Below are 25,281 nucleotides of genomic sequence, written 5' to 3'. Positions count from 1 at the left end.
GTCACACTATTATCTGGGGAGGCGAGTTCGGGCACCCAATCAGTGAAAATCATATTTACTGTACGGTTAGATGATTCACTTTGTTAATTCTGTATTTTATTCTTAGCTTCTCCCCAGTTCCGATTAATGCAATATGTTCAAGGATTCCTGCAGTATTAAATTAATAAAGAGTACCACTTTCTCTCTGGCGGCAGTCAAGCAATAGCTGCATTTAGGAAATAATCAATTCTCGAGTCATCGATGTCAACCAATCAGGTGTTTCGGCGCTTATTAATGTCGCACTTAAGAAGCTCCCCCTTGAGCAAACTCGTAAGAGATTGTTCGGGAAACATACGTAGAAAAACAAATACCTTTTGTAAGATAAATCTTTAGAGTCTTCGTAAGATGCTAAGAGTCACCGTTATCAGGAAACCTGGCCCTGTTCAATAAGCAGTTTGTAACCTGTTTGATTTTAATCTGGGTTTCATCTGTTTGGGTGCCTGCCCATTTCATCCTGAAAGCAGGCTTACTCAAAGTGACAAATTTCAAACACGACAGAAAAATACAAAGGAACTGCTGTACAAATGCATACTATTGCTTTGTGCGGTCGTTTGTTTTGCTCCATAATTTTGGCCGGAAGAGAATTATTTTCTGGACAGCTGTAGCGTGTCTGTCAGACTGCATCTCCCAAACTGTGAACATGTGGGGTTATGTTGATTACATTTATTTTATCTTAATAAGAAGTGTTTACTTTACAGTAGTGCATCCATTTGTTAAACATTGGGTATTTGCTGTTTATTCGCAGATTCATTTCATACTAACTTTTTTGCATAACTAACTCACTCCATCCGTAATTTTTGCACAACACAGCATTAGCAAAGTTTGAACAAAGAAATACATGTTTTGTCATACTGGCTAAAACTGTGACAATTATGTAGCTATGCTGCATAAAGGCTTTCAGACCAAAAAAAAATTGTTAAAATGCGAGAGTTTTTAAAATCTTAAATTAGTATTAACACTCAGTATGCTAGATAACTAATGAATCATTCAATCACTGAAGTGCAACCATCAGTTTATATTTCTATAATTGATTTATAAACAATTTATTTGCTAATAGATAATATATGTTCTCTGAAATCGGTAACATAAACACCAGACGATCTATGTAGTCATTACAAAAATCTGTTCCACTCTTTTTACTGAAAAATTGAACATGAAATTGCCTGACGTATCATTGCAAAACAATGACCTCCTTGCTTAGTAATACTGAATTTGATTTACTTCCGTTTTACATGTGTTTGTTTTCGTAACATGGGGAATCGGCGAGAAATGGGGAAAAAAAATGTTATAAAAGACTGAAAAGGACGCTTAAAAAACAGAAACTGTGCCCCACAAAGCGGTCCTAAAGCAGCGATTCTCAACCCATGGGTCGCGAAGTGGCAAGTTCTGAAAGAGTCGAGAGGCAGAGTTGAAAATGTAAGCATTTTAGAACCAGCAAGCTCAAATGCTAATCCACAATCAGATTTCCCAGCTCCAATGCTATAGAATTAACCAGAATAAACGGGTCTTGGGTCTGCAAATGCTTAGTGCAAAACTAGTGAACACTCAACCAACCCAAGAAGCCAAACCACAGATGATTAATTTAAAATTCACGGGCACATCCAATCAGATTTGTGCGATAGGCATTGATTGGCGTAAATTGCAGAGTGCACTGCGTGCTTGATCATCAATTAATTTAACTAATTAATTCAAAGCTATACGCGATGTAGGGTCGCGGGTGAGCTGGCATTGTAAAATTGGGTCGTGGTGCAAAAAAGGTTGAGGACTACTGTCGTAAAGCACACGTCCGGGAGACACGGTGCTGTTGTCCTGTCCTGTTGAATGATACTTCGTAGCAAGTATAGACCACTTCCGTCTAGATACTCCTGCCCTCTATACATTTATAATATCTATGAAAATACAGAACAATGGGAGAAGTTCAGAAAGGTAAATTTCACCACCCCCCCCCCCCTCCCAAAAAAAAATAATAATAAATAAACAAACAAATAATAATCCGGTATCGTTGTGCAGGTTAATACTTGTTGACCAAGGTACCTTTAATCTCACCTGGCATGATTAGACGTTATGATCGTTGAAGTTAAGTATAGCCTACACCTAATTTATACTTTGGGACCTAAGTAATCTGAAAAGCCACAGATGACTCGTTATGTTTATAGGCAGCTCTTAACTGTCAGGAAAATGATCGCGACCTTGTCCTCTCTCGCACAGCTGCATACATGTGTGTGTAACTGGCCCCTACTGGGGGATCACCGGGGTGCTCTGTAACAGTACTCTCTCTTTGTTTCCCTTTGGATATTATTTCGACGAATTTGAAAGCGATCCCCGTCTTCAGCATTCATAGGTAGGATTGCTCTGTCTATATTTAACAATCGTATGTCTTTTGGCATTAAAATCACACAGTAGTTTAAATTCGTAAATCACAATGAATAGGACAGGTCAAATTGGCGGTCAGGGTACCTGAAATTACAGATGTGAGGTATCCCACGCATAGTCGCCTCAATAAACCGAGTAGTGAATATCTCGCCAATTGTCCTAAGAACAGCTCAGTAACAACGGACGGCTGCAAAGAAAAGCGGGGTAAGAGAGCGGGGTGTGGGGTAAGTGAGAGCCGTGAAGTGGGCAGTCCTTCTCTCCGACGAACCTGTCGCACAAGATATTTAGCATAAAGTCAAACCCCTCTGCATGGGGATCTCTTAGGGTCTCACTCTTCGGCTGTCTTTATGCCAGGCAACAGCGAAAGAAGGAAACTGTCCAGATTATATTTTCTTTTATAACCGAAAAGGGAACTTTCCGACACCATCAACTGTACCGGACAGCCTTATAACTACAAGTCTTATCGTTTACGAGGATTATTCTAACTCGGATTTAACGTAAGTTACTAGACTGTCACTATCAAACGCTTACTGTGGATATTTGTCCATTTTCAGCGAAAGACGGTGAAAATTAGAAGAACGTTATTTTGTGCTTCATCAGATATGTAGGCTACACCTTAACTATGCTGTTACCAACCATTTTGTGTGCTCACATAATGCACTGCCGAATTGGTCAACTAATTCGAATAATTTTTTAAGCATCAGTAGCCTAATGAAATGTGTTCCTTAATCATCGGCCGTATTCTGGCAGGTTTGTGTGTGCGTCTTGCGGGTGAAGTATAACTTTTGCTAATTTACTTGCATTACCTCAAGCGATTAATTATTTTAAAAGTGGACAATGCATTTCCATTGCATTCACTGTCAGATAAACAATGTTTTAATAGTACAATAAAGTCCGTATAGCAGTGTATGCGGAGATTAAAGAAGTAGGCCACTCGACTGATGCCAGGGTTGAACTGATCAAAAGTGACAAAGGGCACTGTTATGCACTAATTATTTCATATGAATTTTAGAAATAATAAAAAAAAATGTTTGTGTGTGTGTGTAATATGATATGATCACACGGTTTCCGTGCGGTTCGCTCCCGGTTCAAGCTCTTTGGTCCATTTAGATTTCCGGTACCTAGTAGGGTAAAGATATGCAAATTCTTGGGCGATAATTTAAACATTTCGTGTACCAGTTCGGACTTTTAGCCTTAAGACTTTATATTTTAAGAAGGAACTTTTATGACCATTTAAGTGGAATATAAAAAGACCCACGTAAATCTAAAAGTGTCAGGCATATACTATACGGACATCCTGGCGAGTTAAGTACTTTCACCATGTCGTAGGCCTACATTCAGAGGCGACTAAGTTTCCAGCAGTACACACAGTTGTGGAAGAGGATACTATCCTAGACTGGATAAACGGTCGTCAGTCTTAGACCTGTGTAACAGCAAAGCCGTGCTGTGCTTTTGTTAGGAATGTAACTTAGTGCTTCCTGCACATATTTAATCGAATCGCATTCTTGGTTTTCCTGAGACCGCGACGCGTAGTTTTGTGTGTGTGTGTGTTTGTGTGTGTTTGTAAAGCCGCCGGCAAAGAGCATTGTAGAGGTAAGACTTTTGAGGATCTGCTCTAAACTGATATGTAGCAGGTGCTCCGGAGCCACAGGAGACTAGCTACTGTGTGAAAAACAGAACTACCAGTTCCCTCCTTCTCACCGCTTTTAATATATTATATTATATTATATTATATTATATTATATTATATTATATGTGTGTGTGTCTGTGTGTAACACATTTCTAAGTACCATTTAAAACATTACAATAAAAACACGGTGTCACAGGAAAACGAGCTTTAAAAGACTAAAATTTTTTTTTATTGTGTATAACAATACAACACATAGCTACATACAAAAATGCACAAGTAGTCTTCATTTCTAATAGGTCGAATAGCAATTGAATAATAGGCAAAACCACATAAACGATTTATATATTTGATTATATATTATATCTGGAGTTAGTAATGCGCAGGCATGAAATGTAGGCTACTATTAAGAAAAAGTGTTTTTCGTAGAATATTTGCTTTTAACTCTACTCTGATAGTATCGTATAAAACACTTATGAACAGTTTCCAGATGGGCCTATTACATGGCTTCTGTTCGAAGATAGACGGTATGCTTCTTTCTTAACGATTTAAAAGCTACATTTACTTTTTGTGGTTTTCAAATCTAAAAGTTTCTTTAAAGAATATTTAGTAGTTCAGTACGTATTCGATATTTTGAGGTTAGTTAAATAGGCTACTTTTGCCCTGTGTTTTAGTGTGTATCTTGCAAATTATAAACAGTTCGATTTCCAAGCAGCAAATGTAAATATTGGATATATACTTTTAAGGAAAATATAAACACGACGCCCAGTGCCTTGTGACTAGTATTCGCAATCGGAGTGCATTTAGCTCGAAACATCCATTTTTGCCAGACACGTGCATGCAACGGATTCAAATTTATTTAAGCAATTTCTCTGGCCTTGCCAAACACCAAAACAACGGGGCGGTTTTTATTTACACTTTTGTTAAAAATTAAAACGGAAGTAATGTTTTACGTAAATTAAAATGCCATTACATTTAAAATAACACGGTTGGAAAAATGTAATCACGGCACCAAAGAAACAGTAAAAGCTCTGTTAAGACTGAATTCTGTGGGTTATACATAGAACAAAACAAAGACGCGAATAATAGGTAGGCCTATTATTACACATTTAGATTAAATAGCAAGGTAGGTCAATACGCCTGTAAAATAATTGAAGAATATGTCTATGTAGAATCCCCCCTTGAATTAACGATGATTCTTTTCATGGTGTTTATTTGACAGTTCAGTCCCTTGTCGCGGTTTGGACAAAAGTCTTAGTAACACAGGAAACAAAATAAAAGAGTGCCACTGTACACGTTATGGTTAAGCAAACATCATAAACCGGAGGCAGTGGACAGAAATTCCTTTGGCAAGGCAAACATTAGGACTACATCTCCTGATGTCATACCTTAGTCCGTTTATTTCCACAAATAGGCCTCTCTTTTAACTATATGCTGGGACGTCATTCATAGCAGACTCGACTACTCAAAATGACAATATCCCTTCTTGTTTCAGGCGCCATAGATTGCATAATTATGTGACTAAGAATGAAATAACGTTATTATTATTATTATTATTATTATTATTATTATTATTATTGATTTCCGTGTCGTTGATTTAAGTTTATGTGTATATGCTATAGATTGGTAGCGGGCGCCAGGGAGTTTCCCTTGTCCTGATGTAAATCCTGAAATACAGGTAATGTATTACTGAATTATCCCAATTTTAATCAACACATGATAGGCTTGCGCTCGTGAATACTGAAGAATATATCTGATTAAAAGGGGGTAAAACGGTAACTACAATGAATACAGGACCTAGGTAATTCTTAAAAATGTTTGTACGAGTCAGATTTTTTTTATTCGTGTGGTCTAATTTGTTTCTCTGTGTACCCCACCCGTCTCACCATGTTAATTTCGTTTCTCTTCTATAAATGTATATATATAATCCCAGTTCTTTTACTAATTATATAAATAGGAACAAACTGGCAAGGTTTTTCCACTAAAAATATTTCATTCGCTTATTGTTAACTTAAAAACTAAACGAATAAAATGACTTTGTTGGTTGGCCAATTTGTTTCCAGTTAAATTTTATACACAACTAACAAAACAGAAAAGTCGTCTTCGAATTTTGTGATTAATGTATCTAATGCTATTCGGTATTTTAAAGAATGTAGCAAAAACATTATTAAACGTTAATTACATGTAACATGGCTCCATATAATAAGCGAACTACTTCGCTATGAAAAACACAATATCCATGAAATATGGTAATTCATTATAAACAGGTCTGTTATTTAGGCATATTTAAATACAAATGGATCAAAAATGTATATATCCATATAAAATCTGTCTGTGATTGGATTTCCAGGTTTGCGCAAGAACAGAAACGCAAGGGGTGGAATCCATACAACGTGTTTATACGGCGCATAAAATAAATGAAAAATCTCTCTCTGACACACGCAATCGTATGCAAATTGGTGTAAGAGGAGGAAAAATTAACATCTTCAAACACTGAGCAGAAATTCCATCTGCCGCCTTCTCAAGGAGGTCCTTAATAAATTCTCAGACAGCAAAGTGACACACATCTTAATCAACTCTTAATCCAATGAATTAATTCGCGACGCGTTTATGAATAATTCCAGACATAATGCTTGAACCCAAGGAAAAGTAAGCAGTACACTTCAGGCCAGCCAGCAGATGGATTCTTCTGCCTCCCAAAAAATAAAAGGATGGCGGCTTCATATATATGAGAACCTCAGAACTAAGCTCCAGTTTTTTTGTTTCCGTTAAAACACATTTGTAGTGATTTAACAGATGTTAGGATTCGAGCAGATTTCATTACAACGTGTAGCCGACAGAGACAAAATCAAATCTTGGTTCATTTCACCCTGTCTTCACACATAATCGCGCGACGCACGCACACACACATACACACACACACATATACACGCACATATACTCCGTCAATAATCAATATAATTCCTAAAAGGGCTCCAGAATAATTTGTTCGCAGTTTAGGAAGCTGTGTAAGAATATTCTAGTAAATCCAGAAAAAAACAGTAGCAAAAATACACACAAAAATACGTACAACGCCTGGGCAATACTTTAAATAAAATGTATTCGAAAGTCATTGTAGCGTAAGCCAAAAAATAGATATTAACTAAAATTATATCTAATTTGATTGTAATTTGATTCTAATGTGATTTTAAATAATTTGCGCTGAAATCTAAGATTTCCTTGCTGTGTAATATAAGACAAAAAACGTTACTAAATGTACACCTTAATTTTCAATGTATTTCTGGTCTATGTCTTAATACTCCTGTCTTAAAATGTCTGGTTTATACTGATTATATGTCTCAGTATCTATATTCTGTTTATTACTTTCACATTTGTACATTGTCCATAGTGAATGAAATTTCACCATATAGTATATTACCCTATATGCATCATGTCTTAAGTTGACAATAACAGATTTTTAAAGTTTGATATTTATAGTTACATATAGTTAAATAATAATAATAATAATAATAATAATAATGTCAAACAGCTTGTATATTCAGGTATCATCATATCGTCTGCAGTTAAGGTGTTTGCTGTTTCATGTGGTACCACCTTAAGATGGCCTGCTGTAATAGGCCCCGCTGACCTTGTGTGTTGAAAAAATGTGCAGCTGCAGGTGTAACCAGGACGCCTGCAGGGTTAAACTGCAGGTCATCCCTTTGACAGGTTTCCTAATAGCTAGTTATCAATGTTAACAGCTTCACTTCCTGCTCAGAAGTTGCCTGCATTCTCTTTCAGAATGATTTGGGCTGTGAAATGGAATGGTGCTCCCATGGTGCAGATATAAGCCTTTGCAGCCTTCACCACACTGCATACTTAATAGCAATATCAATGGAACCCCATTGCTGTTGCACCTATGTCACTTCCTAAGCACACGCACAATAACGACTTTTTAAAAAAATAAAGTGAGTTTGGTGGTACAGCACAAGAGTAACTTGGGATCCAGCTAAACGGCATCATGGGATATAGCATTATGTAACAGATTCAAACTACTTAAAATAAATTGTGTCATTTTGAATCTGCATTGTTATATATTTTTTTGCTGAAATTAGGGTTTGAATCTTTATCAAGCTTTCCTAAATTGCTAATTTATTGCATCACAATAAGAGACAGACAACATCTATAGTACATGTCAAAAATCATAATTTGTGTTTTATAACAGTATTTATTCTGCAGCACAGTTAGTCAGGCATCAAGCAATGGGAACAGCGTGAAAAGCCAAAGCAGTCCCTGTGTAAGATGTTTGTTTACTGCTCCTGTTAGATAAACAAAAGTATCCAGGATCTGCCACAAAGCTGTCGATTTGCTTGTAAATATTAGCCCTAAAGAATTTAACTTGCTATGATAAATGGAGTACTGAAACAGCAGTTTTACTTTATTTAATCCAGTCACACTCGTATGAAAGTGCATAACACTTCCTGTGTGTATTTTTTCATTTGCTCTGGATGATGCGCTTACACAAGACTGGAAAAAAATATGATCTTCGGGATCACTGCCTCAGTCAGTTCTGATACATCTCATTAAAGGAGGCTGCTCATTTTAAAGTATAAATCTAAATTGTCTTTAACGAACGATGTATGTTAAATGCAAATACTACCGTTTATATTAAGCGTTAATTGATACAAGAGATCAAATTAATAACCCAAAGATATAAGACTACAGTTTTGTGCAAACCATATTTTTTCAGTTGAATTATTTGTAACTTCTGGTAACTGGTTAACTACTTGCGAAGCTTTTTTAATATATATTTTTTATATTTGTTTATACCCATTAATACACATTTAGTGAAAATTGTCAGTTTTACGTTGTGTTTATGTTAAATATTGGCTTATAAATCAAAGCATTTCCGCGTATGTCGGTGAAATCAAACTGCGTAACGAGGTAATAGCGCGACGCTCCTCCCTGTTACTTTATTAGAGAGCAAAGCCATAGATAACGTATTGGACTGGAACTGTTTGTTTTAGAATTGTTTTACCCCTGACGTGTGTGTGTGTGTGTCTGTGAGACTGAATCTTGGTTTCATTTTATAAATCTAATATCGATACTGATACAAAGATAAAAGAAAGTATTAACGAACGAGGAATTATGATTATTAACGACTCCATCAGAAATGGATGCCACTTTACAATAAGGCTACCCATATAAAGGGTTTATGAATGGTTTATAATCTGGTTATTAGTTAGGTTGTAACACTTCGTAAATTATTATACACAATTTTAAACAAGTTATAACAGTTTTCTTTTTATTAATGAGTTACTACCATTTACAAGTGGCAAAAGGGAGCCTTACTCTAAAGTGGCACCCAGAAATGTATAGATCATTGTTTTGCTTTTCTAATGATGGTATATTCAGGGTATAATACAGTATTATTACTGGAAAGGGCTTTTGACAACCTTTATAATGCGTGGATAAACACAAAATAAGCAATACCATTAATACGTTCACCTCCTTATTTTGTTCAAGCCCAGCACACTTTCTATTGGAGGGCTGCTCCATTTTCTTACCTTGGAGACTTAGGGCTCTCTCTCGGACCCGGGTTTGATTTTGACAAATGAAGATGAACCAAGCAGAGTATAATTGCGGTGCTTCTTATAATTTTGTACCTTCAGTTATGCAGAAATTGGGTTTTGCGCAACTGACATTTTCATTCTAGTTCATAACACAATTTGAGCACGATGACAATACTAAATTAATCTCATCTCTCATCTAATCACACCTTATCTATTTTTCACGAAATTAATTTCACTTTAGATAGCTTTTTCAGTCTCCGATGTTTGGTCATTACTCATATACCGTTCAACTTTCAGGTAACTGACGTTGTTTTGATTCTTGCGTCTATAAAATACCTATTGTCGTATTACTGTACTGAAAAGATAGTATTATAGGCCAATTTAATCATAACCTTTATAAACAATCAATTAAATTATAGATGAATATTTGTTACACCAGTAAACGACAAGTCAGTGCTTGAAGTGTGAAAAAACAGGTACCAGTATTTATCTCGTTATTCATTACCGGTAGACTATGAGACGTGCAAGTACGCAGGAAACGTTCTCGGAACTCAGAAAAAAGTCAGATTGTACTGATACTACATACCGGTGATTACTGGCCCACTAAAAGCACTGGACTAAGTTCAAATTTCTGTGAGAATCTCGCATCCGCTGGATACACGTTTTTATTTTGTAGCATCGCCTGTAACCTTGAAAAATCAATCCTTTAATAATTCAGTTAATAATTCAGTTTAAATCAAGATTAATATTCCGACAATAAATAAATAAATACCTTGGCGTATGAACGACGTGTTTGTGAATACACTCCTCAGTGATATAATTATCTTTTTTTTTGCTGAACTGACATACAGATCCCTTTGTTCAATGACGTTTTACTTGCGTCAAGTTTTTAAATTCAACTTAGTTCTGGGGAAAGGGCCATATGTCTTTTACAAATTGTAAAAATTAAAATATAGTAACAAATAGTAATATATGTATAGCGTTATTTTTTTTCTAAACATCATACATATGCTTATATTAATCCAAATGATACAGTAGAAGTGAGGAATTGTTTTATTGAATTAAATATTTTAAAATAGGGCTATTATTCGATAGTAACATATTCTTTACTAGCAGTGTTACAGAGCTTTACAAGACATACGCAGAGATTATTATTAATTGCTGTACCATATAATTTTAAACGACTGTTGAAATTTAAGATGGCTGTGTAGAACGACAACATATTAAAATGCTCTGGACAGAAGCGGGGAAATATCGTCATTTCTTTTTTTAGCTCAATTTAATTTTTTTTTATTAATCTGCCAAGAAAACTATTTATTCGTTGTTATTAAGGGACAGGAACGGAGCGCCAGGTAGGCGTGTTGTTTGACAACGCCGTTACACATGGTTATATTGCAATTTGCTAGTATACGCGTTGTTTCGGTGTGTCTTGGTGTAATTCAGATAGAGTTACTGGGATAGGGGTCTCACTCCTGGCCTCGGCATAATAAATCTTAAGAAGCTTTAAATGAGTGTGTGTCCCCGTATCTTAGAGGTGTTAACTGCGGTTACATAAATAAACGACCTGTTATTTTAGGCTCCGTTACGTATCAGCTGCGTTTACGATAGTGATGATGCTATTTTACTTTGAAGTGTCACCTGTATGTCATACCGTACCACGAACGATAGAAATAGTACACACGCATACCTAATTCTTGACATATACAAAAAAGTAGCTATTTATGACTTTCTGTTTATCAGAATGATAAATAACGCCATTTTTTACCCCTTAATGTACGTAATCCTTTGTAATCCGCAAAAAATCATTTTAAAATCGTCGAAGTCATGGAGACTATAATAAAGACGTTTTTTGGTCAGAAGACCTCACTGCTAGATTTTTGAATGACTTGCTGGTCATTTGTTCATTTTAGCATCTCAAAACAACAACAGCAATAATAATAATAATAATAATAATAATAATAATAATAATAATAATAATAATAATAATAAAGCTAATTACTGTGACTGTAGGCCAGATATTTCTAAATGTTTAATGAAATGGAGGGATTAGAGAGAAAACAAATAGTTTGGATAATGATATTTAAATGGCTGATTCTGGAGACTGTGGGGACACCTCTTCATGCATAAAAGCACGTGCTGTCTTGAAGGCCACATCCTACGACCACATGGGCAGTCAGAAAGCAAACAAAATTACATCAGTATTCGAGATTAGGCCCATGTTGGGCCTATAACCACTGAGACAATGATATATCGCCTGTACAAAAATTTAAATATCTACTTTCGTCCATGATTGCTTAAAACTGTGCATATATACCATTCATATTCTCTGAAATGCTGTTCTTTTCCGCTCAATGACTAAAGTTTATATAATATAATACTGTGAATAAATGAGAAACCATCACTTGCAAATGAAATGTGAGCATTCAGAGTTGTTGAATAAAGGTACGTCACTCACTTCAGGGGCAGATTATGGGCAGTGGGTCTGACACCTGCCAATAACAAATTACCCCATAATTAGAAACACTGTCAAGGTGAATTAGAGTGGGAAATTGAAGCCGGAAGGTTAATATATGTGTCTGACTCATTGTGCAAACTACAGAGAAAAACTGGCAAGAACATCAGAGCTGGTTTAACTAATAAGCGTACATGTCCCTTCAGTTGACTTAACTGTGCTAGTCATATACAGTCCCTCACTGGCAACCAGCTCGGCTGATGATACGTACGTCCTCTGATCTGATTGAACTGTACTTATCATATAGCCTCTCTCAGGACTGATTTAACCCTGTTGATCATACACACTTCCTCAGCCGAATCAACCGCGCTGATTTCATAGACTGGCCTATCCAGTGTCTCGGCTTTGCACCCTGTCACTCTGTGCTGTTTCACACAGACACTGAAAACATTGCTTTGCTGTCCACAGAGCCTGGCGGTCAGGGTTATGGATTTTAACCTGCTGACTGACAGCGAGACCCGCAGCCCAGCGCTGTCACTCTCAGACACTGGAACCCCCCAGCATGACCAGGGATGCAAGGGCCAGGAAAACAGCGGTCAGTACTCCAGCCAAGACTGTTATACTGGATTTATACTGGACACTACACTGTGGCTACTTGAAATGACTACACTGCTAGGCTACTCTTTATCCGACAGGGATCATTAGCTATATATTAGCAACAGTAACAAGTACACTACTACTACTACTACTACTACTACTACCACTAATAATAATAATTATTATTGGAGGACTCTAAATAATGAGAGACACTTTAAATTGGTATCCTTGTAGGACTGTCATCTTCAGGCTTTGCTTTTCAAACATGTTTATTACGGATCATTTGTGTAGAAATGAGCTGGGTAGCGTCCCACTTAGCTTCATACAAATAAATCTGAAATACAACCACTTGATACAAGTATCATAATATTATACATGGAAATAATGCAATAAGTAACTTTATGAATTTATAACGGGGCTTCCCCAAAATAAGCTGTATGTATTTCAGTAACGTAAAAAAAAAAAATCAGGCTACACAATTTACCCGACAAATTACGTTTCTGGAATTCCTAAACATGGTATATCCTGCATTAAACAAATACAGTCATAGGTATTAATTAAAACGGAATAATAAATAGACTTCATGGAAGATGCTGAGCATTTTTAAAGTGACCAGAGTCGTGAAAGGTTGATTAAGTATTCGTACTCAGCTCATGGATGACGCTTGACCAGAATTAACGAACCATCAAATGGCGGGTATATCCATATGCCAATCTCCAAAACTTTGTCTATATTACTTGCCTGCAGCAGGGTATGATATTACAATATCACGCAATGCTTTGACCTTTGGTAAATTAGTGGCAATTTCCATTTCAAACTTCTAAAAAATGTAAATGATTTTTATGACGAATGAGGAATTTATGATGAATAACAGAAACAAATCTATTGATTTCATTTTATCAAATGCCAATATACAGTCTTTAAATTTGTGTAAATTTGAGTAGACTTCAATGCTTTACCATAACTCTGCTTCGGATATATGTGTGCACAACATAGTTGCAATGTATCCACTATAAAACAGCTCCCTTGCTCTGAAGAAATGAAGTCTAGGCCATCTCACAAATTGTGCAGTAGCCTAATGCAGTTTATTATTGGCCTATATGTATACACGATGCGCTATGTATTCACTCAGAGAAGCGAGGTGGCTACGGACCTCATTGTGACTTCTTCCCATATGACTGCCAAATCACATCTTCCGCCTGTAAAACTGTCTGTCTACAAGACAAATTGAGTCGAAAGGGGAAAGAGCAAACATTTATAATGTTCCTGCGAACTAACTGATGACATTTCATAGAACCAAACGACGCCTTCAAACCTTAGACGTGTGACTAATGTAAACTGAGTACAAAAAGAACTGTTATAAATGTGCTCGCCAGCTTCATGGGAATGTGGGAATGTGCACTGGGGATTAGATATAAGCGACATGGAATGATAACGAGGTGCAGAAGCAAAATATTATGGGGCAATAAAAAAGGTTTCCAAGGTAGTTAAGATATTTTCTCTAATTTCCGTAGTTTAGTGAGATAAGCTTCTAAATCAGGTGCGAGTTTTATTGGTTTTAAAGGTCTCCAGTCCCGGGAGAATAGATTGAATCTCCAATAACTTGAAAGTACAGGCATATGCGAAACTAGCTGTCTGTATATAACTCTCGTTACCGAAAGGTCAGTACAGGTTAAGTTCAACTGTATTGTACTTGTTGGTTTTTAAATATTAAGGGCGGGTAAAATATTTGATGCTGTAATTGATGTAAGTAAGTGTCCTTTAAAGACAGGATGTCAAATGTGCGTTATTTGGCTAAGGAAAAAAACAAATTCAGTAAAACTACTGTCCATCAAAATACTTCGGTTTAGTTGTTTAAAACATAAGAAACAAATAGCAGAGCCATTGTCAGCAGGTGTGCCACCTGTGGGCCGTGCAGTGTAGTATTACATGGACAAAGGAAAATATATAGGCTACTGGTCGAAATAAATTAAATAGTGACACTTATTTGTAAACACTGTTTGTCATATATCTTGCATGAATAAAAAACAGATCTATAGGCCTATGTCACAATATAGCAGGAGATCTGATAATCAGTCATGACTTGGCGATTATTTAATGTAAATTTTATGTCAAGTAAATTTTAATGCAAACTATTTTAATATAAAGTGCTAAAATTACACAAGATCAGCATAACATTTAGAGTCCAGGGATTCCCCACTGCAGCTCGAGCCTGAAAATATATTGCCACACACCGGGATCATAGGCGCAGGCTGATAAATTAAGATTTAATTACAACCAGCTGAGATTGACCGCGTGGTCTGCGCTCGTAAATCGACTTCTAACGAGCCGTCAGACATTCAGAGCCGAGAACATCGTAGTATGTCAGTCAAAACACTTTATAACAAGCTCTATATATCTGATTGGCAAGAGGAAGCGAGGTAGGCCTATTCACTTTATCGAAGAAATTTGTCTGGAAACGTATGTATTTACTTTAATTAACAATGTGTTCCAGTTGTCACCTGTGCATAATCATCTGTATAGTGGTTTACTGGGAAAATAATACTTCAGGTGATGTTCAAGCAAGGTCGACAGTCCAGACTGGGGTTGCATACGATCTAAAGACCATTTTATATAACATTTTGTACATTTATACCTAACATTTATGAAACGACTACAAGATAAAGATGGAACTCCTACATACAGCACTTTGCGTTTAGAATAAATTAAATGCAATTTCAATTTATTCTGAATCGATCCTAATACGTTATATAGTTCCTAAAAACACAGCATATCTAACTACTGCATTTACTTTCCCTGCAGCCCATTTTCTTTGTTTCCACAAATGCGTTTATTTAAAATGTATATTAATTTGCAATATATAATTTGTCCCACAATTCTACACACCAGCACGGGTAGCAGACTTATTGAATGATTTGAATCTTACCAGAAAAACTCCTTCCCGCGTTTCTTAGAACAGGGACCGAATCACATGTATAAATAAAGTTTACTCGGACACGCGTGGGTGTTCACTGCTGCGCAGTTTGTCAGATTATTAATTTGTTAATGCTACCAAAAATAACAAACCAAACAAATTACCTATCAATTTAACAAGGATTTTTTTTTAACCAAGGAAATCAAAATGACAAAGACGACAGTCTGATAATCTAATAACTTTAAAAAGAACGCATTTACCTAAAACTACTTGAAATTACTGTTTTTCCATCGGTAATAGCCCTAATAAAAATTATTTTTATGTTCATAGGCTACTGGGACGCACATTCGTATGAGAAATAAATAACAGGCCTATCATAAATGTTTTCGGCATATTTCGCTTAACTAACATAGGCCTATGTAAATTATTGCATTCACTTGTAAAAATGTATAGGTTCCTGCCTCCATATGCGTCGTTTAAAATCAGGTGCAGGGTTTGTTCCATATACAGCATTTAAAATTATGAAATCTTTCAGGAGTTATCAAAATAGTATTATCAATCCTCCATTAAGACAGTTATCTGTACATAATATGCTTTTATTTCCTGCTATGCTAAATAAAAATTACATGAACAAACAGTTTGGCTCAAGGCCATGCTGAGTCAGAGTGTTTATCGGGCGATAACAACCAGGGCATGCACGTTATCGGTCTTTCAGGTGGCCCCTAAGAGCCATCTAAACTCGCGAATCGCTTATAACTCATCCAGAAGGGCTAAGCCTCTGCCAAACAGTGCAAAACCTATCCTGTCAAAAATGCCTGATCCCCTGGATTAGGTGCTGAAGTAATTTAGCTCCTTCTGTGGGGTCTTCAATTTGCAGAGCTCGGATCAGGAGAGATAGGCCTTTCACAGACATAACATTTGCCGTTTGGCCGAGGTGTTTACTCCAGCCTTGTTTGGGCATCTAGGATTATTGATTATTTTCACTCGTCTTATAGGGAAAAATCTGTCAGTGTTGTAAATTTCTCAAATTGTTTGCATCCATGGGACAGACTACATATGTCCTACTGCATTCAATTACAAATGTACACCCCATTCCAAGAATGAAAATCTTGATAAGTAACCTTAGGTTACTAGTTTAGCGATTGGTTAATCTGCTAGCTGCATGCGTCAAAGGTGTGATTTTTCATTTATACACTCTTCCCCATTCCCACCTAACAGTAAAAAGTAGACAAAGGATCCAAAATGTGACGGCATTTATAATTTTTTTTTAATAAATCCGTTTATTTGTGAAGACACCGAAAAATCCCACCAGAATCAGACGGACGAATCAAACGCTGAGGACGGGTCGTTGAAGAAGAAGCAGCGGAGACAGCGAACACACTTCACCAGCCAGCAGTTACAGGAGCTGGAAGCCACCTTTCAGAGGAACCGCTACCCCGACATGAGCACCAGGGAGGAGATTGCAGTGTGGACGAACCTTACGGAGGCCAGAGTCAGGGTAAGCTGAGTAGACTGGCAATATGAAGATATAATTTAGGCCCGCTTAAAGTGCATAACCACCATCAAGTAAGGTTTCGGTTTGCAAGACCAAGCAAATAATGCAAGATTCATATTCTTCCACATTTCTAAAATTAAAAAGCTATGTGTTAAGCTAACTTTATTGCTGTTTACAGGGTGAAATTCTGTTTTTAATTTAATTGGAACTAAAAACTAGTTTAGATTCAAACTTAGGCTTCTGTGTTACTTTTCTTGATGAGGGTCACAATGTTGTCAGACTGGTTACTGCAAAGACAAGAAGATCCAGTTACCTTGGGGAAAATCATCACCAAAATAAAAGCCCATTAAGCCTGCTCTAGGCCACCTAACAACCAGACAAAATCCCTTTTCTTTACAGTAATGAAATACATTATAGCAGAAGTGCATCATTTCCCCAGTTTACCCATCACTAAAAGTCAGTTTGTTTTCTTATCAGGGATAGATTTTCATCAAGCATACAGCACATGTGCAACTGATTAATTCTGATGTAAAACTATATTTGTGTGGAAACGCAAACCATAAAAAGTGAAAATCTGTTATTTGCATTAAAAAAAAAAACAAACCAACCTGGCCATGCTACAGATGTAAAACCAGCAGTGGATGCTTTTTGTGCCAGTGCACTTTTGAGTGATGTTCTGAGCCTTCTATGGTGAGCAGAAATAGTCCCCTACAGTTCTGAGGTTTGGGCACACCTGCTCCATGAAGCAGGGGAAAATATTGTGGTGGAGGACAATGCAATCACCGTCTGCCTGACAACTGATGGATCAGATTTATGTTGGCCAGATAAAAGGTCACATAACTAAAGTCTCAGTTGTTATTTTGAAAGGACGACACAATGCAGGATTCTGAATTCCTATTGTCAATTGAGTAGGCTTTCCATACTTATCAAGTTGCATATTAATCCTGACTGGATAAACCCTGCATTTAAAATTGAGGAAGTAGATTTATCTACAACTGAAAGAAATAAAGCAGTTAATTAAATGACTCAATGTTTGCTTCAAAGACTGCCATTGAAAGAATCATTCAAAACATATTTTTAATTTGCTGTTCGCAAGGGAAGTGGGGAACTGCAAAATACAAAACAAAGACCCACAAAGATGAAGAATGTTATCAGTCAACAGTAGGAGTGTGACAGTACTCGTTTTTTACCGGAAATTTTTGGTACAGGTCTTTCGGTTCGGTATGCATATGTACCGAAGGAATGCAGAAAATGCAGAACCTTTGTGTGTTTGTGCGTTTCCCCCAAGTAACATTTGGAAAGGGGCAGATGAAGCCGCGGCGCTATGCTTGTGGGCATACATCCTAATGTGAACCTGGAAGTTGTTAATGTGAATACAAGTACAGCACAGGTATTTTTTAAAAAGATGCACCATAATGGATGTTTATTTTGTTTTTTGAGACAATATTTGTGTTGCATAGTTTGAATACGAAGCTAAAAGCTGCTATGAATACAATACAGATCACGTACAGTTAATTTTCTAAATGTGCACTTTAATTAATGGATGTTTAATTTATTTATATTCAATTGACATAATATATTCTTGACTTTTAAGTAAATTTTAGTTTGTTATTAATACAGTCATACTTAAGTAAATCACTGTCTGTCCATCCGTCCATTTTCTGAAACTGCTTGTCCTATGCAGGGTCATGGGGGGGTCTGGAGCTTATCCCAGAGGCTACAGAAACAAGGCAGGGAACAACCCAGGACAGGGTGCCAACCCTTCACAAGGCACACTCACACCCCACTCACTCACACATGCACACCTATCAGCAATTTGGGAACTCCAATTAGCCTCAGCATTATTTTCTTGGACTGTGGGGAGAAACTAGAGTACTTGGAGGAAACCCCACAACAACACAGGGAGAACGTGCAAACTCCACACACATGGAACCCCGGCAAAGATTTGAATCCAGGTCCCATAGGTGTGAGACGACAATACTAATCACTGCACACCATACCACCCCCAGTAAAATGCTGTTTAAAGAAATAAATAAAAGAAGCAATTTGTTTTGTTTGTTTTACCCCCGCTGTACTGAAAATGTACTATAGTGAAAATGAACTATAGTGTAACTGATTTACACCCCCACAACAATCTTCCTTTGTTCCTCATAGCTAATATATCTGTACAACATTGATAACTGTACAAGGTAATGGTTTTAATCTATAATTTTTTTTACTGACATGATGTATTGCTTTTATTGGCTGAACAGAGTAGATGAGAATTGAGGATATTTCAAAAGAAATTGAACAACAAATAAACACAATTATCCCCAACATTATTGTGAAAGGAGGATTAATAATTAATTACAAAATCTAGTCTGCAATTTATTGATGCGGGTACAATTACAAAATACATTTTATTATTGTAGTAAAAAGTTGCCTCATTGGCTACCTCTTGTGGTAAGAAGTCAACATTACAATCGTAACTGTTTAAAGAGACTTTCACTGGTGTAAAAAATCTCATCTGCAAAAATGATTGATAATGCAGTGCATTCATATAAAAATAGCCATCTTATAAATTATAAAGGTCACAACCAGCTTCTAAAAAACTATTACCTGAGAATTGAAATTCATACAGCTCTGGAAAAAAATGAGAACATTTTTTGTTTCAATAATTTCTGGGTGTGTATCTGTGAATAATATATATTTTGCAAACTGCAGCCTGGTTCTTCCCTGCTTCTCATTGACAAATGGCTTCTTCTTTGCTTTGTGGGATTTCAGTCCTGCTTCTAGGAGCCTGATACAAACTGTCCTAGCAGTGCACTTCACACCTGCACTTAATGTTTTCTATTCCTTTTGAAGGTCACTTGATGTCATCGTTCGATTGATGAGAAACTGTCAGATAAGTTGACGTCATCTCTGCCATTAGAAAGGTGACTTCTGCCCTATACCTGGCTGGTTTCTGGTCGTTCCCAGTGTCTCCTGCTTCACCTTATTCTTGTGTACTGCTGTCTTCAAATTTTTTAACTTGAAAGCAACCTGCTGCACAGCGTAGCCTTCTGCCAGCCGAACCAACATTAAACCTGGATTCAAAAATGCTGATTTGTTTGAAAATATAGAGTGGTCTCTTAATTTTTTTCCAGAGCTGTATATGGCGGTAAATATTGTATTTAACAAATGTAAAGTCTGACATTTAAGAAACAGTTCTACATATTGATATTGAATTTCAAAAATGCACAGATTAGTATCCTGTACATTGATTTTTGCTTTATATGTCATCACGTTAATATGTGGTCAGATGTGATTCCACAGTTGTGTAACATAACTTTCAGATCAACCATTTATCTAGTACAGACCATAAACATAAGGCTTGTTTCAAACACAGTTAATTTAGCTCCAGTGCTTCTTTGTACCAGTGTATTATTCAGTTAGCAGAGAAATGACTCAGTCATGTATAGAAGCCATATATTTTTACTTGGATTGCACAAAAATCAGAAGACTACCCCTTTGCCTAAATGTGTACTCGGAGATTAGAAATAACAATCACTACCCTCAGCCTCACCCAAGGGAACTGAATTAAATGTCTTCATTTTACATTTGTCATTATAACTTTAATCCCCTTTATTCCCTCTAAAAATAGGATCTTAAAATTGACAAACTGCTTTCACTTGACATTTCTTTCAGAAGGAGCTCATAATTTAAATGACTTTAGTTTTAATGCAACCATATTCAATAAGTTAGATTAATAATTGGTTTAGAGTTTGTAGTGAACTTTTTTTTTTTTTTAACAGTAGTCTTTGCGCTGAGTGCACGTCAGCAAGAACCAGCTTTGATTGATTGTTTGTTGTTCAGACTGCCGTTTTATAGCCCTTGGCTCTTTGGTTCACACTTGCATTGACCCTATGAAACTGTGGGACTCCTGAGATGATGAACAGCCATAAGTCCTATTACCAATGGATGTTGGTCCAGTGAGAGTGTAAAGCAAAAACTAGCAGAAGAAGCAGCACTGACATCATTAGCCATGAGGTGCAGTGTAGTGTAACACAGGGTATGGTGCCACACTGCTGACAGTGACAACAGTTTCAATGATCCAGAACAGAAAAAGGAATTATTTTAGCTGTACAGTAATATCTCACTTGTGATACCACTTTGCTGTAAATCAATGGTTTCTTGTGATACCACTTTGCTGTAACACTTTTCTTTTTATTGAAAGATTATCACAGTGAAAATGCCTGGCATATTGAAAATAAGCCACCATGTTCACCATTCCCAAGTGTAATATATACAAGTGCAATATAACAAGTTTATTTTCTGCAAAGATCTGCTCCATCTTCATCCCAGACATCATGTAGGTGAGGGAATCACATTTTAGAGAACAAATCTGTGATGAAATTGCAAATAAGACAGGTAAGGGGGTTCTGTTATAGCCTCACATGTCGTCCCAGCCAGGTAAATCACAATACTAAATCAATGTCTCATATCATAACCTTAATACTAACTAATGTTACAATTTCAGATGTAGAAAACACATTGACTTAACGAAAAATGTTTAATTACTGGCAGAGGAAAGTAGTTCAACTAATAAATGCATTTTTGGCTTGTAAACATAAAAATAATATCTTTAGGTACCTGCGTATAAGCCAGGTTTTTAAATGCTCTAGTGCTGTTGCGATTCCTCAATTAAATTCGAGTACTCGATTACTAAAAAGCATCGATTAAAAATTTCCTTCTCAAGTACTTCGAAAAATGGCGGAAGGAAGATGGTGCCTAGTGGTTGAGGGTTCAAATAAAGAGTGAAAGCATCAGTTGTGTGGAAGCACTTCACATTAAAAGTGAATGAAAATGCAGTCCTTTGTTAGTATTGCAAAGCATAAATGAAATATAACCACAGAACAGACCGCAATACAAATACATCATAAAAGGAGATGTTTGAGTTTCACGGACTTGCCTAATAATGCAAGGTTACCCGTAGATATGTGCTATTTGGCCTCTTGGAGTAGCCTAGCATGTCTTTGTCATTGCATTCACTTAAATTATTTTGCTTAATTTAGGCTATTTTCTACAACCGTGTGTCAAAATAATTGCTACTAAAGCAAAGGTTCCAATTGCGATATTTTAAGTTTTAAGTATTGAAAATTAACTATATAGCCAAACGGAAGTTTTATGGTCTATCAATAGAGCCTGTCAAATAAGTTGGTGTTGTCGTGAGTTGTGCCAACAAATCACTCTTCAATCTTCACTCATCTTTAATTTCTTAGAAGCACGCCACACGGTCTATGAGTGAGTCCACCACCAAGGATGAGAATGATCGTATGATCATGATTTGTGGATGATATGCAAAATTATTTTGAACAGGAACCATCATTAAAATTGCAAAGCTTGCTAAGTTTTGTTTCCAGTGACTGAGTAAAAGTTTCCGCACAACATATTGATGGTTTGAACCAGACTGTCGCGGTCCTTGCAATGTGCCGATCACACGTGCATAAAAAGCCATGCCGATATCAACATCACGCATCTTACACTGCAACCCCCCGCTTTCCGTATGTAGTTTGCATGTTCATCCTTTGTATTTGTGATTTTCTTGCAAATCCTCCGGTTTTCTTCCAATGTCCAAAAACATGCAAATTAAGTAAAACGGGACCAAATGTGTGACTGAGTGCATCCTGCAATGGCTGGTTGATTCCAGCCTCATGCTAATTATACTAGATTATATTACTCAACGAATCATCAGATTAATATCGGTAGATAACTTTATTATTGATATAAAATGCACTCTGCATCAGGCGGTTCTTCACCTCCATAACTCTGTATTTAAAAAAAACATATGATGCATAACTTGTCTTGCATCAACCCTTACTTATAATCCGTGTCTCCTGTTCAACAGTAAAATGAAAGTTCGAAAGGATTTTAAAGCAAGAAAAAGTGCTTTGCCTTGAAATATGCCATTACGAAGAATGAAAATAAGACTGATTTCCACCATTGGGGTCTGTGGCTGAGTGTGCTGTTACATTTCTTTCATCAGGTATGGTTTAAGAATCGTCGTGCCAAGTGGAGGAAGAGAGAGCGGAACCAGCAGGCTGAGCTCTGCAAAAACGGCTTTGGCACCCAGTTCAATGGACTCATGCAGCCCTATGACGACATGTATTCAGGCTACTCCTACAATAACTGGGCCACTAAGGGCCTGGCCAGCAGCCCGCTCTCTGCTAAGAGTTTCCCCTTCTTTAATTCCGTGAACGTCAGCCCTCTGTCCTCACAGCCCATGTTTTCCCCGCCCAGCTCCATCTCCTCCATGAACATGGCGTCCTCAATGGTGCCCTCGGCTGTGGCTGGCGTTCCAGGTTCTGGCCTCAACAACCTGGGCAATCTGAATAACCTGAACAGCCCCTCGCTGAACTCTGCCGTGTCTGCCAGTGCCTGCCCGTATGCCGCAGCGGCAGCCAGCCCATACATGTACCGGGACACATGCAACTCCAGCCTAGCTAGCCTGCGGCTCAAGGCCAAGCAGCATGCCAACTTTGCATACCCAACTGTGCAAAACCCAGTGTCCAACCTCAGCCCCTGTCAGTATGCAGTGGACCGGCCAGTATGAAGAATTCCACCAGCCTCTCCAGCTATGATCACTGACTTTGAGTAACCACACGTCAACATGGAATGGTTAACAACACATTTGTTTGTTTCTTTATTTGTTTGTTTAAAGGCGATGCATACAATAAAAATAGGCTTCTTCACAAAGCCTGAATCCTGATGGACCATACTGCAAAGGAATTCAACGAAAAGATACCGTTGTTGGCCTGACCAACCGATACAAAGGATTGCTAAACAATATCTGCTAAAATGACTAGAGTGAACTGGCCAGACAGTGAATGATTTAACGATGCTAGTGGCCAACGTAGGCATGAGTGCCTTCACCACTGTAACCATGTAAAGGGGACCTTTGGTTATACCATGGCCTAGTCAATGTATATAATGGACTCCTTTGTTTTCTATGTGATATAAAGTATATATAGTAGTACTCTGAAGATGAAAAAGCATGTTCTTCAAGAGCAGAAGCTAGACTGACATACTCTGAGTGCATCCGTTAGGGATTTTGATCTTTGTTGTGACTTCCATTTGCCTGAGTTGGTCAAAGGTGACTGAGAGGGAAAGAGGAATGTTGCCAAGGACTGTCCTCTGAAACCGAATCCACAGAAAGAAACAAACGCCATTTTCCACATCAGACCTTAAATAAGTAACTAAAGCCATTCAATATACAGATTTGTGTGGTGTTACCAAGAGGGAGTACACGGCTGTAAAAATGTATGTAAGAGTGCAGTTGTCATAAAATATGCTTTTCCTGGTGTAGTCTGTTTTGTCTCATTAAAAGATAAGACATCTGTTTTATTAATAGCACATGTATTTCAAAATACTACTGAAGAAGTCACCAGGCCTCCTGATGTCTTTATTTCTGGTCCCTGACCTCAGTAGAGTTATCTATCACACACACGCATCTGCACACATACATACACGTTTGTATTCCTGTCTTTAGGGGACCATCCATTCATTTCTATGGGAAGAAACCTAATCTCAACAATGACAACCTTAACCCCAAGTAACCAAAAAAAAAAGACTTTTGACATTTTTAAGTTCTTGATTGCACTCATATTTTTTTTTATAAAATTCCATTTCCCTTGTGGGAACCGGAAAAATGGTCTCCATAACATCAAAACAACTGCTATGGTGGCTTAGTGCTACTGAAACCTGACATAATGGACTGGCATACTCTGGCCGGTCACTGATACATGTGACCTACACTGCTGTAGATAGCCCAATGTGTTATCTCATCACAGGGAAACACTCTTAGTACCTTGGAGCCTTGGAATTCTCTTGGCTGCATAAACATAATGTAAGCACACAAAGTGTCACTGAGGGATAAAAGCCAAAGGCAGAAAGACCAAGGCATACTTTTCAGCATGTCTGCCATCATACATCATGTTATCCTTAAAAAGTTAGCACACTATTCAATTAATTGTCGTCCCGAAAGAGTAGAGGCTGGGCCAACCATCTTCATATTAATACTCTTGGCTTTGGAACAATATGTTGGACAAGCTGGTGTTGCATACTTTCGGCCATATAATCTCACAGCTGTCTAATCCATATGTCTACCTTCTCATTCATCAAGAATTATACATTATTTTTTTGACTTTCAGATGTGAAAGGACTTTGATGGCCAGTGTTAAAGAGGGGGGTGATGTAAGGATGATCCAAAGTGCG

At 37.2% G+C, this 25,281-nt stretch overlaps 1 protein-coding gene across 3 annotated transcripts; it reads left to right on the top strand.

The window, feature by feature from the left end:
* The first annotated feature begins 2,361 nt into the window (after positions 1-2,361).
* On the top strand, positions 2,362-24,417 carry pitx3 (paired-like homeodomain 3). 3 transcript variants are annotated; one of them, XM_072709788.1, is made up of 4 exons: positions 2,362-2,380; positions 12,512-12,638; positions 16,847-17,052; positions 23,054-24,417. In XM_072709788.1, exons 2-4 carry the CDS (start codon positions 12,530-12,532, stop codon positions 23,618-23,620), a joined length of 882 nt encoding a protein of 293 aa, XP_072565889.1. In that variant the 5' UTR covers positions 2,362-2,380; positions 12,512-12,529; the 3' UTR covers positions 23,621-24,417. The 3 variants fall into 3 exon arrangements, with proteins under 3 accessions (XP_072565889.1, XP_023658759.1, XP_023658769.1); XM_023802991.2 differs by lacking the exon at positions 2,362-2,380 and adding an exon at positions 2,706-2,909; XM_023803001.2 differs by lacking the exon at positions 2,362-2,380 and adding an exon at positions 5,699-5,717.
* Positions 24,418-25,281: the final 864 nt, after the last annotated feature.

Source organism: Paramormyrops kingsleyae, chromosome 3 (assembly GCF_048594095.1).
Source record: "Paramormyrops kingsleyae isolate MSU_618 chromosome 3, PKINGS_0.4, whole genome shotgun sequence".
In the NCBI taxonomy this organism is placed as follows: Eukaryota; Metazoa; Chordata; class Actinopteri; order Osteoglossiformes; family Mormyridae; genus Paramormyrops; species Paramormyrops kingsleyae.
Note: the sequence above shows the minus strand (reverse complement) of the source record. Positions and strands in the feature narration are given on the sequence as shown.

Bases quoted from the DNA above. Each gene is read 5' to 3' on its own strand.
- pitx3 (XM_072709788.1), top strand. From the start codon at position 12,530: ATGGATTTTAACCTGCTGACTGACAGCGAGACCCGCAGCCCAGCGCTG. The intron at 12,639-16,846 runs GTCAGTACTCCA...TTATTTGTGAAG, and splicing joins CAAGGGCCAGGAAAACAGCG to ACACCGAAAAATCCCACCAG. The intron at 17,053-23,053 runs GTAAGCTGAGTA...TTCTTTCATCAG, and splicing joins TTACGGAGGCCAGAGTCAGG to GTATGGTTTAAGAATCGTCG.